Source organism: Neomonachus schauinslandi, chromosome 12 (assembly GCF_002201575.2).
Source record: "Neomonachus schauinslandi chromosome 12, ASM220157v2, whole genome shotgun sequence".
NCBI classification, from domain to species: domain Eukaryota; kingdom Metazoa; phylum Chordata; class Mammalia; order Carnivora; family Phocidae; genus Neomonachus; species Neomonachus schauinslandi.
The window spans coordinates 36,579,048-36,594,082 of NC_058414.1; the positions used below are offsets into that span (position 1 = coordinate 36,579,048).

The 15,035-nt window shown below is 40.1% G+C and overlaps 1 protein-coding gene across 1 annotated transcript; it reads right to left on the reverse strand.

Annotated features, from left to right (window-relative positions):
- Positions 1 to 3,689: 3,689 nt before the first annotated feature.
- Positions 3,690 to 7,601, reverse strand: TFPI2 (tissue factor pathway inhibitor 2). Its single transcript, XM_021689531.1, has 5 exons — positions 7,514 to 7,601; positions 7,027 to 7,209; positions 5,922 to 6,101; positions 4,132 to 4,302; positions 3,690 to 3,766 (listed from the first exon to the last, which is right to left on the reverse strand). Exons 1-5 carry the CDS (start codon positions 7,599 to 7,601, stop codon positions 3,690 to 3,692), a joined length of 699 nt encoding a protein of 232 aa, XP_021545206.1.
- Between the last annotated feature and the right edge of the window lie 7,434 nt (positions 7,602 to 15,035).

Below are 15,035 nucleotides of genomic sequence, written 5' to 3' on the forward strand. Positions count from 1 at the left end.
TTTTCCAGAGGCTCTAATTCCTACCCAACCTGAACAGACAGCTACAGCTATAGCCTGAATGTAGGCTGAGCAATCTCCTGAGGTCTTTGGCTGCAGGGGAGTTAAAGGGGGCAAATACCAAATCAAGCTTCCCTGTAGCACGAGGAATCCCCAGAATTCCCAAAGGCTCTGTATCACTCACTGGACAATCCCAGAGCACATAAGATCCTTCTGTTGTAATCATTCTCAAAAACCACCAAAAGTAGTCCAAATACAGGCCTTACTCAAACAAAAACCTTTTAATGATATGCTGCTTTTTGGTTACATCCCATATAGAAGCTATGAAAGCACTCCTCCTCCCACTCCTTTTTAAAATGTCATTGGTTTCGGGCGCCTGGGTGGCTCAGTCGGTTAAGCGGCTGCCTTCGGCTCAGGTCATGATCCCAGGGTCCTGGGATCAAGCCCCATGTCCAGCTCCCTGCTCAGTGGAGAGCCTGCTTCTCCCTCTCTCTCTGCCTGCCTCTCTGCCTACTTGTGCTTTCTCTCTCTGTGTCAAATAAATAAATAAAAAATCTTTAAAAAAAAAAAGTCATTGGTTTCTTGGAGAACCTAACGTATCTGTCCTATAGAGTGTCCAACATTATGGATTTGGCCGATTGACCTTCCCTGGTTTCTTGTAAATTGTGCCTTTATCCCCAATATTGCCTCATGATCTGGCAATATGATAGTGAGATCTAGAGGTTTGATTAACTTCTGGTTCAATTTTTTCTTTTTTCTTTCTGCAAGATTCCTTCATGGGGAGGAGGTGTGCATTACTTATTGCATCATATCAAGAAGCAAATAATGTCTATTGGCACATTTTTATTAATGTTAAAATTATCCATGGATTCAGAGACATAAGCCTAATTTCTCCATCAACCTTTCATGCCATGGTTTTAGCATCCACAGATGATCATTACCTAGATGTATACTTTCATTAGAGCTATGTTCTCACATTTTAGTGCATGTGGTAGGTGAGATTCTTCTGTGAATAGCTTCCATATACTAGTTAGTTTCCTGGTATAATTTTAAGGATAAACAAAAAAGGATAAATGCTTTATTCTTTCTGTTAATTTATCATTTTTCAAAGTAATGAGAGAGTGCCCTAGCAACCTCCAAAAGTGACCAAGGTGGTGTGTATGTGTGTGTAATTATTAACTTGTTTTGTATTCATTTTTATATATCTATATATATTGCAGTCATTATTTGTTTTGATGTTCATAGTGCCTCATTTTATTTATTTTTTTTTTACGATTTTATTTATTTTTTGACAGAGAGAGAGACAGCGAGAAAGGGAACACAAGCAGGGGAGTGGGAGAGGGAGAAGCAGGCTTACGGCCAAGCAGAGAGCCTCATGCGGGGCTCGATTCCAGGACCCTGGGATCATGACCTGAGCCGAAGGCAGACACTTAACGACGGAGCCACCTAGGCGCCCCCATCTTGCCTCATTTTAGATCACTGAAAGGCCAACATTAATGTTACTCTCCTGTTTTTGTGACATGATTCAAATAGCTTCTTGCTATCTAGAATAGATGGCCCAGGTTCATCTTATATATTTCCTGTCCCAGACCTGGATTCAGTGATTTCTCCTAAGAGACCTGGTTCCTCTTAATGAGAAATCATATTTAGAGACCACAATCTGAATGGGAGGTGTACTTACTGGATTGTCATTGCTTCAAGGACTTTTCAATGAGAGAGTGGAAAATACTTTTTTTTCCCAAAGAGAAAATAAATTTTGATTTCATGCTAATATTTATATTCCAATTTAAAAGTTAAAGACTTTTTCTTAATTTCTTAATTTCATACTTTTTCTCTTAACACTGAAAATCTTGACTTCTAAAGAAATAAATTCTTATATTTTCTTACAGAATATATAGTATAATGTAGCATTCTATGTAAGTTCAAAATAACAATATCAATATTACTATTAAGACTACTAAACGTATTTTCAGATTTCTTCACAATTTATTTGACCCTTAGATTATATCCCTTAAAAGATAGTCAAAATACTGGCTTTGAAAGTCACCAGAAATAATTATGTATTCTCTCTGTAGTTAGGCAATTATCTGATATTCATTTGGGTTCAATTGTTTTGGTTTGTTTTCAGTTGTAGAAGGAATGCTTTCTATTCTTTTTAATTTTGCTTTCTTATTATGCAAAATGTTTATATGGTCTAAGATCACAAGTATATAATAAGGTATATTCACATAAATTTTATCTCCATGCCTGTCCCATCCTGTTTCCTCCTTCCTGCTGTAGGTAACTATTTTTAGTATCTTTATGTCCTCTGTGATGTGTGTATTTATTCATGTTGTTCTAGACCCTTTTTTAAAATGTATTCTGAGGATCAGATGATATCCACATATAGATATTTTGCTCATTTTTCATCCATTTCTTCAATCCCCTACTGATGATTATCTGGTTTGTTTCCAGTTTTTGATTCTTCCAAATAATACATCAATGAATGTCCTCAGGAATATACCATTTTGTATTTTTGTCACAATACCTCTGGGATAGATTTTTTTTTAAAAAATTTTATTTATTTGAGCAAGAGAGAGCACAAGTAGGGGGAGCGGCAGGCAGAGAGAGAGGGGGAAGCAGGCTCCCCACGAAGCGGGGAGCCCAATGCGGGACTCGATCCCAGGACCCTGGGACCATGACCTGAGCTGAAGGCAGACGCTTAACGACTGAGCCACCCAGGTGCCCCTGGGATAGATTTTTAAAAGAGGGATTGCTCAAGTGAAGGGCAAATGCGCTTACAATTTTGCTAAATTGGGAGCATATTTTAAATATATTGATCTTGCCATGAAAATGTAGGAATTTTTAAAAATATTCTTATTACAGAGAAAAAAACTTTTAACTGGAATGATCATATTTATCAAGAATAATTCATTAGTAGAATTTAAATTACTAAATTCATGGTCTGTAATTTAAGTGAATGCCTTGAACAGTTCAAAAATTTTAACAATTTTAGTGGTTTCCAATCTAAATATCTTTGGAAGTAATGTAAGATCTGTATGTATAAACAAATATATACATGTGAGTGAGGATGGATGGGTGGAAAGGTAGATAGAGAGAGAGAATTTCATCCCCAGAAGAAAGCATTTCTGATTTTAATAAATTTACTAACTTCTTATTCAAAACAGTTATTATCTTCTAAATGACACAGTAGATAAAGAAGTTAGTCATGTCTATATAACAGCACTTGTAATATTTTCTAAAGTGTTGGTAAATCTGCAAGTTTGTTTCCTTGGACCTAAAATATAATCCAACTTTTAAATGCAAAATAAAATGTATTTGCTGGTCCTTTTTATGATCATATGTGTTAAGAGAACATGGCTATATTGTCTCATGCTTTTCAGTTACTATCACCTTCTGAAATCATGAAGAACAACTCCAAGAACTGGGTGAATCACATTTGCTTTTATATCTTATGCACAGCAAGAATTCAACTACATTAAAATATATGTGAACAGTAAATTAAAAATAATAGATTCACATTTGAATAGCAGCTAGTTATGTGTAAAAATACACAAAAAAGTAACCTGTAGCAATAAAAACTGGTGTATAAATCATTAATGATTCATTTCCCCATATCACCATATTCTTCTTCAGATATAACCATAGAGGCAATAGCTCCACAAGATGACATATAGGAAAAAAGGTTAAAATTACTTCTTCCAAGTTTTCACCCTTCTATGAGCAAAGACAATCTTCGGTGTCTTCTTATCCTTTTGCTTCCTCACAGCTAAAGTCAACAAAATAAAAATAAATATCATATATCTCCAGTCCATAGGCTCACTTTAAATAATCAACATTTCCAAGATGCTTACACACTCACCTCAACTATTTTTAATGATTATAAAGTCAGTTTTACTCACTGTCCACTCAAGTTAGTAACTTTCTACCTCTAAAAGGCAAGGATACAGTTACGGTCTGTGGGAGCTAGGCAGTATGAGCATTTAACCAAATCGATCAGTACTAAAGTGCTCTTTATGTAGAAGTGGTCTAGAAATGGCAATATGCTATTAAGAACATGGATATATAAAATATAATTTTGCTTATGAATTATTTATAAAATTAGTTTAAAAATTGAATAAGAAAAAAACCTACCTTTTATACAAGCATATGTGCAGTCCTCCATGTTAACAAAGTTATTGTCATTCCCTCCACAGCCAGTATAAGTGAAGGTCTCACAGGCTTTGTGTCTTGGATTAAAATAATAGCGAGTCACATTAGCAGAGCATAGTCCCCCATCTTTCGGACTGTGACAATATGACGGAACTTGATGAAAAGGAAAACAAAATTAGAAATGCAATAATACCAAAATTAATAAACTGTGATGATTACTGAAGTAACTGAAGAAAATCTAATCCCACTGAAGCTTCATTCTGAATTCAAAATATCATACTAAACCATTTAAAAAGTGTGTCTCAATTTTCAAGAAAGCTTACATGCTCTAGTTTGTTAATTCTAAAATTTTTTTTAAAGCTTTTATTTATTTGAGAGAGAGAGAATGAGAGAGAGCAAGCACATGAGAGGGGGGAGGGTCAGAGGGAGAAGCAGACTCCCTGCTGAGCAGGGAGCCCGATGCGGGACTCGATCCAGGGACTCCAGGATCATGACCTGAGCCGAAGGCAGTCGCTTAACCAACTGAGCCACCCAGGTGCCTAATTCTAAAATTTTTATAAAGTGGAGAGAATTTTTTCTGAAGCTATGTCCTTGTATCATTTGAATGTGTTAAGAAATTAAACCCAAGAAACAGATATGGTCAGGTAGAAATCGGCTGGGTTTCAAGGATTGATATATGACATGCTTTAGTAAACCTTCTTGTGTTGGTAGGTTTATTTTAAATGTTTTTATCAGCTCTCCTTCCATCATTAATCAAGAATACATTTATGTAATTCCCAAGTAGGCACTGGAACATTTATCTTTATACAAAAAATTTAAGGAAACACAAGCAACAACCATCTCCTCATTAACACAAACTTTTGCACACAGTATAGCTATAGAGCTTCCTCAGATCTCTGCCAAAGCAAGTTTTCCTTGTTAAGTTAATATATCTTTGGGTATGTGTGTCTCTGCTGTGCCTAGGGAAAATGTCTGTATTGTCTCTCTCTACAAAAATATTGCCCAAGTAAGCCATCATTTCAGGACTGAGGGGGTGGGGATGTAGATAAGAAATCAGAGCAGAAAAAGGAAGGATAGAGAGGTCTTTGTCCTGCAGTTTGCAGTTGCTAAAGGATGCAGAAATCTAGCTGAAGACTTTAGACAGAAATTATCAAGATTCACCATCTGAGGTCTGTATATATTCCACTATCTCCTATACACAAGTGATTCCTTACAACCCTGAGGTCATGGCATTCAGAATACTGTGATTTATTTTAAAGGTTTTATTTAGTTGAGAGAGAGAGAGCAAGAGGGGGTGGAGGGGGCAGAGGGAGACAGAGAGAGATCATCTCCACGCTGGGCATGGAGCCCACTTTAGGGCTCAGTCCCAGGACCCTGAGATCATGACCTGAGCCTAAATCAAGAGTTGGATGCTTAACCGACTGAGCCACCCAGGCACCCCCAGAATACTGTAATTTTTATGTGTAAATTAAGTAAATGAGAAATAGTTCTAAAGAAACAATCCAGAACAGGAAGCAAAAACTTCCTAGCCCTGAGACTTCCTAGCCCTGAGAACTTAGCAAGTCATTAACCTCTGGCAGCCTGTACTCTTATATGTAAACGGGGAAATAATAATACTCCCTCACAGGGCACATATATAGAGTAGGACTGATATCCTACTGTATGTGAAATCATCAGAACACAAGGCATGTTAATTATACATCAAATTATTGATCTTTTCACCCTAAGATCTTAAAGAAATGAAATAGAAACCCCATAAAAATAGTATTTACTTTTCTTTGGTGCACAGAAGCCCTTACAAGTATCCTCGTCCGGGAACCTGTTCTTATTGCTGTGACACCCGCCAGATATGAATTTTTCACATGTCATGGAACTTAGATTGAAGAAATACTCTCCTGTGCGCACTCCACACTGCCCCTCACTGACTTCCAACCTGCAAATTTTCGGAACTTCTAGGAAAAGGAGGGCATAAAACAATGCTAGTCAAAAATTAGCTTTCTTAGTATTACTTAGTATTACTTGCTTTTAGTAAGTAGTACTTAGTATTACTTCAAAACTTTACTGTATTTTCAGAAACAACTAAGGAGAAAGCAGTATCACATTTAGTACTGGGATAGTAAATCCCCAGAAGACTTTTCCTTAATCCAGTTATTCAGCTCTTTTTTTTTTTTAATAGTGGCTCCAGACCTGAGTCAGCCAAATTCAGTGGAAATTCTCTCTGTTCTCTCAGGGTGTTCTGATTTTTCTACATATGAAGTTAATCAAACTTATTCACAGGAATACATACACATTTTTCCTTGGCTTATTTCCTTGAATGGCAAAGTCCCATGGTTTGTTACTGGCCTTAATAAATAAAAATGATTAAAATGAAATAGAAACCATGATCATGAATCTCTACTATATCCCTGTACTAACCCAAAACAAGTTTGGGTGTCAGGGGACAAAAGGAAAAGTTACAGTTAGCTAAATCACACTTTAACAATAAAATCCGCTGAAAGTATTTCAGATTGATGGGTAATTGACACGAGGAAATGGTTCTCTCGAGGAGGCATAAAAACCATAGGTTTAGAACTAGTGATAAAGAAAAGTACCTATGTGGCACCCAATAATACATCATACCCCTGCACCATCGTGCCCTACGGTGAACTCTTGCCCTGAGTCTGCGCGGACACTGAATTATGATAAATGCCACTTAGGAGAGAAATTTGTTAGCCAATGTAAACTTGTGATTACTTTCTGGAAATAACAAGTTAGCCTTACTTAATGTTTGAGAAAATGCAGGCTACAACTTACTGCGGAAAATGGGATCTGGGAACTTAATTTACTAGCAGCCCTCTGTGTAAGGAGCCGTGCAAGGGCTTGAGCGCGGCCACTTACTCTCTATCCTCCAGCAAGCTTCGTTGCAGTCCTCCAAAGTTTCGAAATTGTTGGCGTTGCCCTGGCAGCCCCCGTAGAAGAACATGCGGCAGCTCTGCGTGTACCTGTCGTAGTAGTAACTGGGGATCCGGGCCCGGCACGGCCCCACGTCGGGGGACAGGAGGCAGATGTCTGCATTGTTTCCTTCTGGAGGAGCAGGAGAGCCCGAGAGAGGGAAGGAGGTCAGCCACATCTCCGGGAAGGTAGAGGCTTCCCAGGGACTTCTGTCCCTCCGTTTCCCAGCCCAGGGGGGTTTGCCCAGAGAGAAAGTACAAACTTCGGCACGAATATCCCTTCCCGCGGCTCCTAGACACGCCCTGTGCAACAGGGGCCCGGGGAAAGCCGGGCGGAGAGAGCGGGTGCAGGGGACCCCACAGCCGCAGCGCCCGCGCTGCCTACTGTGGGGTGGAAGCCCGGCGCAAAGAGGGGGTCCCGGACCCGCCAATACCTGGCGCCTCCTGATCACCGTTGCCCAGCGCGGTCCCCATCAGGAGCAACGGCAGAAGCAACAGCCCGAGGGGGCGAGTAGAGTCCATGCTGTCCGGTTTGAGTGGCCCTCGGGGCGAGGCGTTCCTTGAACGTGCCGGCGGGAAGAGGGTGCACGGAGTCCAGCCTCCAGGCAGCCTGGGTGCCGATGTGGTGGGTGCCTGCTTTATGTAGGGTGAGTGTCCTCCCGACCCCGGACGGGGCGGAGCGTGCCTGTGCGGAGCCCAGGAGGCTGATTCATGCCCCACAGGCTGTGACCCACAGCCCTGTGTTGGAAAGTGTGCGGGGGAGAGGAATTCCCCACCAGGTTGAACCTGCCTCCCAAACTTTCTCCTGTCTTGGCCAGAGTGACTAGATGCGGCATTGTGTCGGTGATGGTGGGCAAGCTAGAGGAAAATGACCTGGGGGTGATTGCACAAGGTTCAAACTTGCAGCATCACTCCATTATGAAAGCACGAAGTCCAAGTATTTGAAGGGCAGAGACAAAGTGTGAAATTCAGTGGACTGAGGGGAGCCTGGCTCCTTGCAATAGATTCCTTTATTAGATTAGAAATTTAAGTATGTGTATTTATTTACATGTATACATACGTACATATTTCAATCGAGATTTAATTTAATAAAAGGCTCATAATATATCTTAAGTGTACAGCACCATTCCAATCAAGAATTAGAACACTTGCAGCACCCCAGAACATTCTCTCATACCCTTTCCCAGTCAATCCTCCCAATCCCAGGCAGGGGCAACCACTTCTTATCACAGGAGATTGGTTTTGCCTGTTCTTGAATCTCATGCAAATGGCATCATAAAGTGTGTATTGTTTGTACTTCTTTTGCTCCACTCCTGTTTTAAAGACACACGATGTTATTGCATAGTTCATTTCTTTTAAATGCTGAGTCCATTCTTCCAATGTATGAATGTACTACAAATGTCCTGTTACTGGACATTTGTGTTGTTTCTAGTGTGAGACTGTTATGAATAAAGCTGCTTTGTGCATACATGCAGCTTTTATTACTCTTGGGTAAAATATTTATAAATGTTCAAAACTGCCACTTTTCCAAAATGATTATACCATTTTATACTCCCCCGCCCCCATTAGCTATGTGTAAGTATTGTGGCTATGTTTTTTTGAGCTGGAACATGAAAGTCCATAGAAAGGTGTCCGTAGGGGATCCCAGATCAATCCCTTCCTGCACATTTCCTAATTGTCAGTGCATTAACGTTCATTGTTCCTCTGACATATTAGCCTGAGTCTAACTTTTTTCTTTATACGAAACAAATTATTTATGCTCGGATTTCACATGAAATATTGAAGCTATTTTTGGCGAACATTTTAATGGATTCTCTTGATGACTGTGTCTTCCTCCCCTTTTTCCTCTTGTTGTATTTAATATTCTCAATTTTCAGGAGAAAAGTTACTTCAACTTCAAGTTTTCATTCTTCTGAATATGATTTTCATTCTTCTGAATGTGATTAAATATATCTCCCATATGGACTAAAATAAATTCAAGGACTGATTCAGACTTGTCACTTAACATTGACTATTGTCACTTCTGTTCCCTGTTCTAAGGTGCTGGTACTTTTTGATCATCTTTTGTTTCATATAAAAAGAGGAATCTTTGTTTTAAGATTTTATTTATTTATTTGACAGAGAGAGACACAGCGAGAGAGGGAACACAAGCAGGGGGAGTGGGAGAGGGAGAAGTAGGCCCCCCCACTGAGCAGGGAGCCTGATGTGGGGCTCGATCCCAGGACCCTGGGATCATGACCTGAGCCGAAGGCAGACACTTAATGACTGAGCCACCCAGGCACCCCAAAAAAGAGGAATCTTTTGAATTAGAGCAGGCAATTTTGGGAAATTGCATGATGCACTGGGAAAATGAATTTTATTCCTTGCTCCTTTGGAGAGTCACATAAATTCTCTGAGCCTCAGTTTCCTTCTCTGTAAAATGGATATAATGACTGTACTTTACATGGGTGTTATGAGGATTAAAGGCCAAGCGCCTAAGCACTCAAAGGGGTGGGCTTCAGCGTCTTACGCACAGGCACAGACTCCAGCCTGATTATCCATGTTTTGATTCCCATTGAGAGCCTTTGCACAAAACTTGAAGATGGAGTGTCAACCACAGTCAGGAAACAGCACCGTGAACTGGCCTTGTAGGACTGAAGCCTGCGACATTGCTCTCACCCCTCTCCTCTTTGGCTGAGCTCAGAGGCCACCTCTCTGCCTAGGAAGCTGTCACACAATCAGATATAAATTCATGATGGTTTCTTCTGGGGAAATGAGCTTAGGGTTCTTTCGGCCAGAGCAGAGTCCTTAGTCCTGCTAAGGACTCAGGATGCTCTGGAACACCTGGAGGGGAAGGAGAATGGGGAAAGGGCCAAAATCAGGCTTTTCACCCCTCTGTGGTGTAGAGTCTGTGGACACAGGGCAAAATTCATGTTCAGAGGTACTCCAGAAATGTTAACTTCCTTCCTTTATTCTATGCCAAATAGGGTGCATCTTTAACACCCCTGTGACCACTGAGCAGAGACAGGGAAGGAGAATTCAACAAGTGGGGACAGTTAGAAGTTTGAGATGATCAGGCCAAGTTACCAGGAAGGAAATTACGCCTCTTAATTGCAAACCACTTGAGTATTTTTATATCCATGAAAAGGATATCTTCCAATGTAAGGGGAATCTAAATTTTCTGGGACTACTTTAAATTACTGAATTTATCCTTAGGACCATGTGGAAGGAGCCATGTGACCACTGCAACCAGCCTCCATAGGGATGTCACAGTACTTCTGTATCCTTAAACCAGTAACTAAGCCAAAAGGTTACCACATAGCAAAGGAAAAGAATTCCTTTATCCAAAGTCAACAGGACGTGCAAGTCTGGAGGGAACTGCAAAGAACAGTCATCCAGATTGATTTGTCATTGTTACACCAAGTAATAGCTTTAGTGGCTATGGCTAAAAATTGAGGTTCAAAATAGTTTGGAGTTCTGTGAAATAAGGCATGGAGTTCTTATAATTTGAGTGTTGAAGGAACTATAGATATCGTCTATTCCACTATTTTCATTTTACAGAATTATACAGAGACCTGGTCATGTTTACTTACCTTAGTTGTCGACAGAGCTGAGACTAGGACCGAGGTTCTTGATATTCAGCCCTGTATTCCTCCTAACATTCCCATACCTGGACTCTTTCTACTGTACCGAGACCTTAGAGCAGAACAGTAAATACCAGAATGAAAACACACAGAGGCTACCGTGATTTCAGGAACATCTGTGCGTGTGTCAGATCCGTGCTTCTGTTCTTTCTCACCAACCCACTCCCGGCCCCGTAAAAAAAAAAAAAAAGGGTATGAAGTTGATTTGGAACACATTAGCTCCTAGAATTTCCAAGTCTCGAGTATGATGTTCTGTCTTCTGAGAGCCACACATGCTTGGGCAGTGATCGTGAATTTAAGGGGAGGATTGAGGCAGATGGTCTTCTTCTCTGTCAGACACCTTAGAGAGAGGTGGCATGTTTAGCTCATAAATGAATGAGGAGAATTCATCCCCAGTGATTTGGGGATATATATTACATAACATAGTCACTTACCGAGTTACATTGATAACTCCCCAATAAACAAAATTGTCGCTGCCTGTTAGCTTAAGCCAAAATAAAATCTGAAGTGAGTCCAGCTGGCACGACCAAGAACTTTACGCATTTGATAAGAAAGGCAGTTCATCTCTTCTGAGAGATGAGGGATCACGAGGATTTTGTTCAAGTTTAGGCAACTCCTTCACCGACAAGGTGTTTTTCAAGTGAGTTGGGTCACGTAGGAAATGTTTGCTCTAGTGCGCCCTCTGTCGGAAACAGAGTGCATCGGTGAGCATTGTATAATAAGGCGGAGCCACGTAAGAGGATGAGACATTCTCTATGCCTAATTTTGTTATTCTTGTTCTCCTTAGGGGAACGATATAATGGGGTATTTAATGTGTCTCTTACCGTGGTCATTTTTTCATCCATATATTTTTAAAATAAGCAGAATTACTATTTAATATGTGCCAAACCTTGTGCTAGGCGTTTGGAATACAAAGACAAATAACATGTAGGGATCTCATAGCACAATAGAGTAGACAGATGAACATCACATAACCCAATTGCAATATAGTGTTTTTAGTACAATATTAAAGATATGTACTAGGTTTTATGGGATCATAGAGGAGGAAATGAAATTTTAGCAAGCGCTCAGTTCTAAACAAAAGCCAATCTACACAAACAGATCTAACATTATATTTTTTATGCCTATGGGACACAGAGACTCACTCCTTCAACAGCTAGTTGCTTTGGTCTTTTTTTTTTTTTTTTTTTTTAAGGTGTTGTGATTCTAGCAAAGCATTGCCTTCTGCAGGAAGGCAGAATCTTAGAAGCCCCCTTTCTCTTCTACCTAGATGTATGTTCACTCAACTATCATGCCTACTTAAGAGGCAGACCATCTTTCCTCTTACTCAGATTGCTGCATACTTACCTTTGTAGGGCACCCAGAAGGCTGGGACAGAGTTTGGACTATTTTATCCAAGATGTTTCTGGCACAGTATGGCCTTACCACCTGCCCAGAATTCTAGCCTGGGCTACCAATCCACCAGAGAGTGGCATGTCAGGAAGGGGGGAAAGACAGAGAAAATTGCCCCTAATGTCTGTATATCATGTGGGAATAGCAATAACTATAATAATGAATATGACGCTGACTGAGCGTTTACATTGTACTTTGTGTACATTAACTCATTACATCTCCCACAATAACCACTGAGGGTGATACTTTATTCTCCCCATTCTGCAGATAAGCACTGAAACTTTAGGTGAATATGTGACTTGGTCAAAGCTGTACAGTTACCTCAGGTCGTTGAATCCTGATCCGCTGGTCTCACTCACTGTACAAGCTTTTTCTTACACATTAGTGGGGCCCGAAATCAGGCTTATTATATGTAACACATGCTCATGATCTTAGTTCAGTACCTGGACAGCTAGATTACAGACTTCTCACTCAAACATAAAGTTTATAATTAAGAACAAACAGACAAACAGATCACTACAATTTAAATACATTGCTATAATGCTCTAAGAGAAGCATCTGCCAAAGTTAATAATCAGATTAAAGGATTGAGAGAGTTAATCACTAAATCCTTACTTTCAGGGTTATATTTAGCAGAAAGTAATGGACCTTGACCTTTCAAGTATAAAGACACTCTTTCTCACAAAAATATTGTCATGTTTATACCCTAGCCCAAATCACATGTTATACATTACTTATGTGTCTGTCATAAACCCTCCATATGTTCATTTGTTCTAGTTTTATGTAGAAAAGCTTTTGTATCTTAAGTCACACAGAAGGGACAACCTACCATTTGGGGGCAGGGGGAGGCCATAGTTGCAGTTTGAAAGGGCAGTACATCTCCTAAGACTCTTACTATTTCACTATTTTTTTTCTCCCTCTTGACTATTAGCCAAGGAAACAAACTGAGTCAAACTAAAATGTCTGTATTGGAAGAGAGTTGACTACGCTAGCATGGACTAGGGATACTGAATGAGCCAGAGAAGTGTGAGCTGTTCCTGCTGGTGGACGGGATCTCCGGCACTCTCTTCCCCTCGCTTACAATAGAAGTCATGCCCTGGTCCAACCAGACACCAACCTGGTAGCTACTGCTCTGGATCCTTTCACCTCTTGCCTTCTCGAGGACTTCACTCCTCTCCTCTGTAACATCACTTCTTTCAGTGGTTTCCATTTGGAGTGCTCTATCTCTGATTTTTTTTTTTTCCCATCCCAAACTCATATTTGACTTTCTATCCCTTTCCTGTTAGAGCCTTATTTCATTGCTCCCTTTTCCAGCAAAACTTATCAGAAATGTTATCTTCACTATCTACCTCCACTTCTTCATCTCCCCTTCCCCCGCCCCCCATTGCACTCCAATTCAACTTCTACATTGGGAAGAGGAAGAATAGGAAGTGCTCCCGTCAAGAGCACCTCATCATGTTGCCACATCTTACTGGACCTCTCAATTCATATGACACCCAAAGCAGCTGCCACAGAGGTCACCAAGGACCACATTTTTCCATCTCAGTATTTAACAATTTCAAACTCTTCCTCATCCTTGAAATGCTTTTCTTTTAGTTTTTACTTTACCACATTCTTCTGGTTTCCTCCTACTTAGTTGAGTATTCCTTCTTAATCTGTCCTTCTCTGCCTGCCCATTAAAGGTGGGGTGACTCAAAGCTCAACCTTGAGAACTCTTTTCTAACTGTACTTTCTTCTTATGTGATTTCAAGTAGACACACACACATTTGTGTATAGTCTTGACCTCACCTCTGAATTCCAAACACTTACATCTACTTAGTATCTCTACTTGGATATCTAATACACATCTCAAATATTGTATGTCTTAAACTGAAGTCTTGGTCATATACCCCAATCTTCCTTCTTTCTGTCAATGACACTTCTACTTAGACTTTCAAGCCCAAAACTGTGGAATCACTCTTGACATCTCCCATCTCTTCATCACCCAATCCATCAATAGTCCTGTCAATTCTATCTCCAAATCACATTTTTAATCTGCCTATATTTCTCTATATCCATGGCTACCAATATTGTTCAAATCTCTCTGTTCTTAAAGGACTATTTTGTTAGGTTCTTACATAAAATCCCAGTTTCCACTTTTGTTCCCCTTCAGCCCCACACAGCAGAGTGTTTTTAACACATCAGAACACCTCACTTCCTCAAAATCAAAACCGTTCATTAGCTCCTCATTTTATTCGTCACCATTCCTCTGGGTGACTCTATGTGACGTGGCTGCTCTCTCCCTGACTGACTTCACCCCATCACTCTCCTTCTTTCTTACTCTACTCGTTACACTGTGTTTTCTGTTCTCCTTGTACAACAAATCTGTTCCCACTTCTGGTCCTTTGCATGCGCTGTTCTCTCTGCTTAGCCCTTCTCCTTGCATGAAATGTTCATCTCCTGATCTTCACTGTCTCCTTCTTGACCGTGTTGGTCCCACTGGCACTACCTCCAATCAGTCTAGATGATGTTGCTTCACATCCTAGTCACTCCTTATCATAAACTATAGCATTTATCAGTTGAAATCACTATGTTTATTCATTTTGTTTCACTTGTCTGATCCTCTCACTATTATGTAAGCTCTGTGACAGCAGGAACTTACCTGTTGTAGTCACCATTGTTTCCCAGTGCTAAGAGCAAGACTTATGGACAGTAGGATCTTATAACTGTCTGTGGAATAAACAAATTACTTATTATACCTCCCCTAGCACTTATCACAATATAATATATGGTACATTTTATCTTGTTTATTGTCTTTCTCCCTCATTAGAATGTATGTTCCTCATGGGCAACATTTTCTATATTTTTCTCTGCTCTGCCCTCAAGCATCTAGAATACTGTCTGGCACATAATAGCATTCAGTAAATATTTGTTGAATGAATGAATAAAATGTTAGCTATTT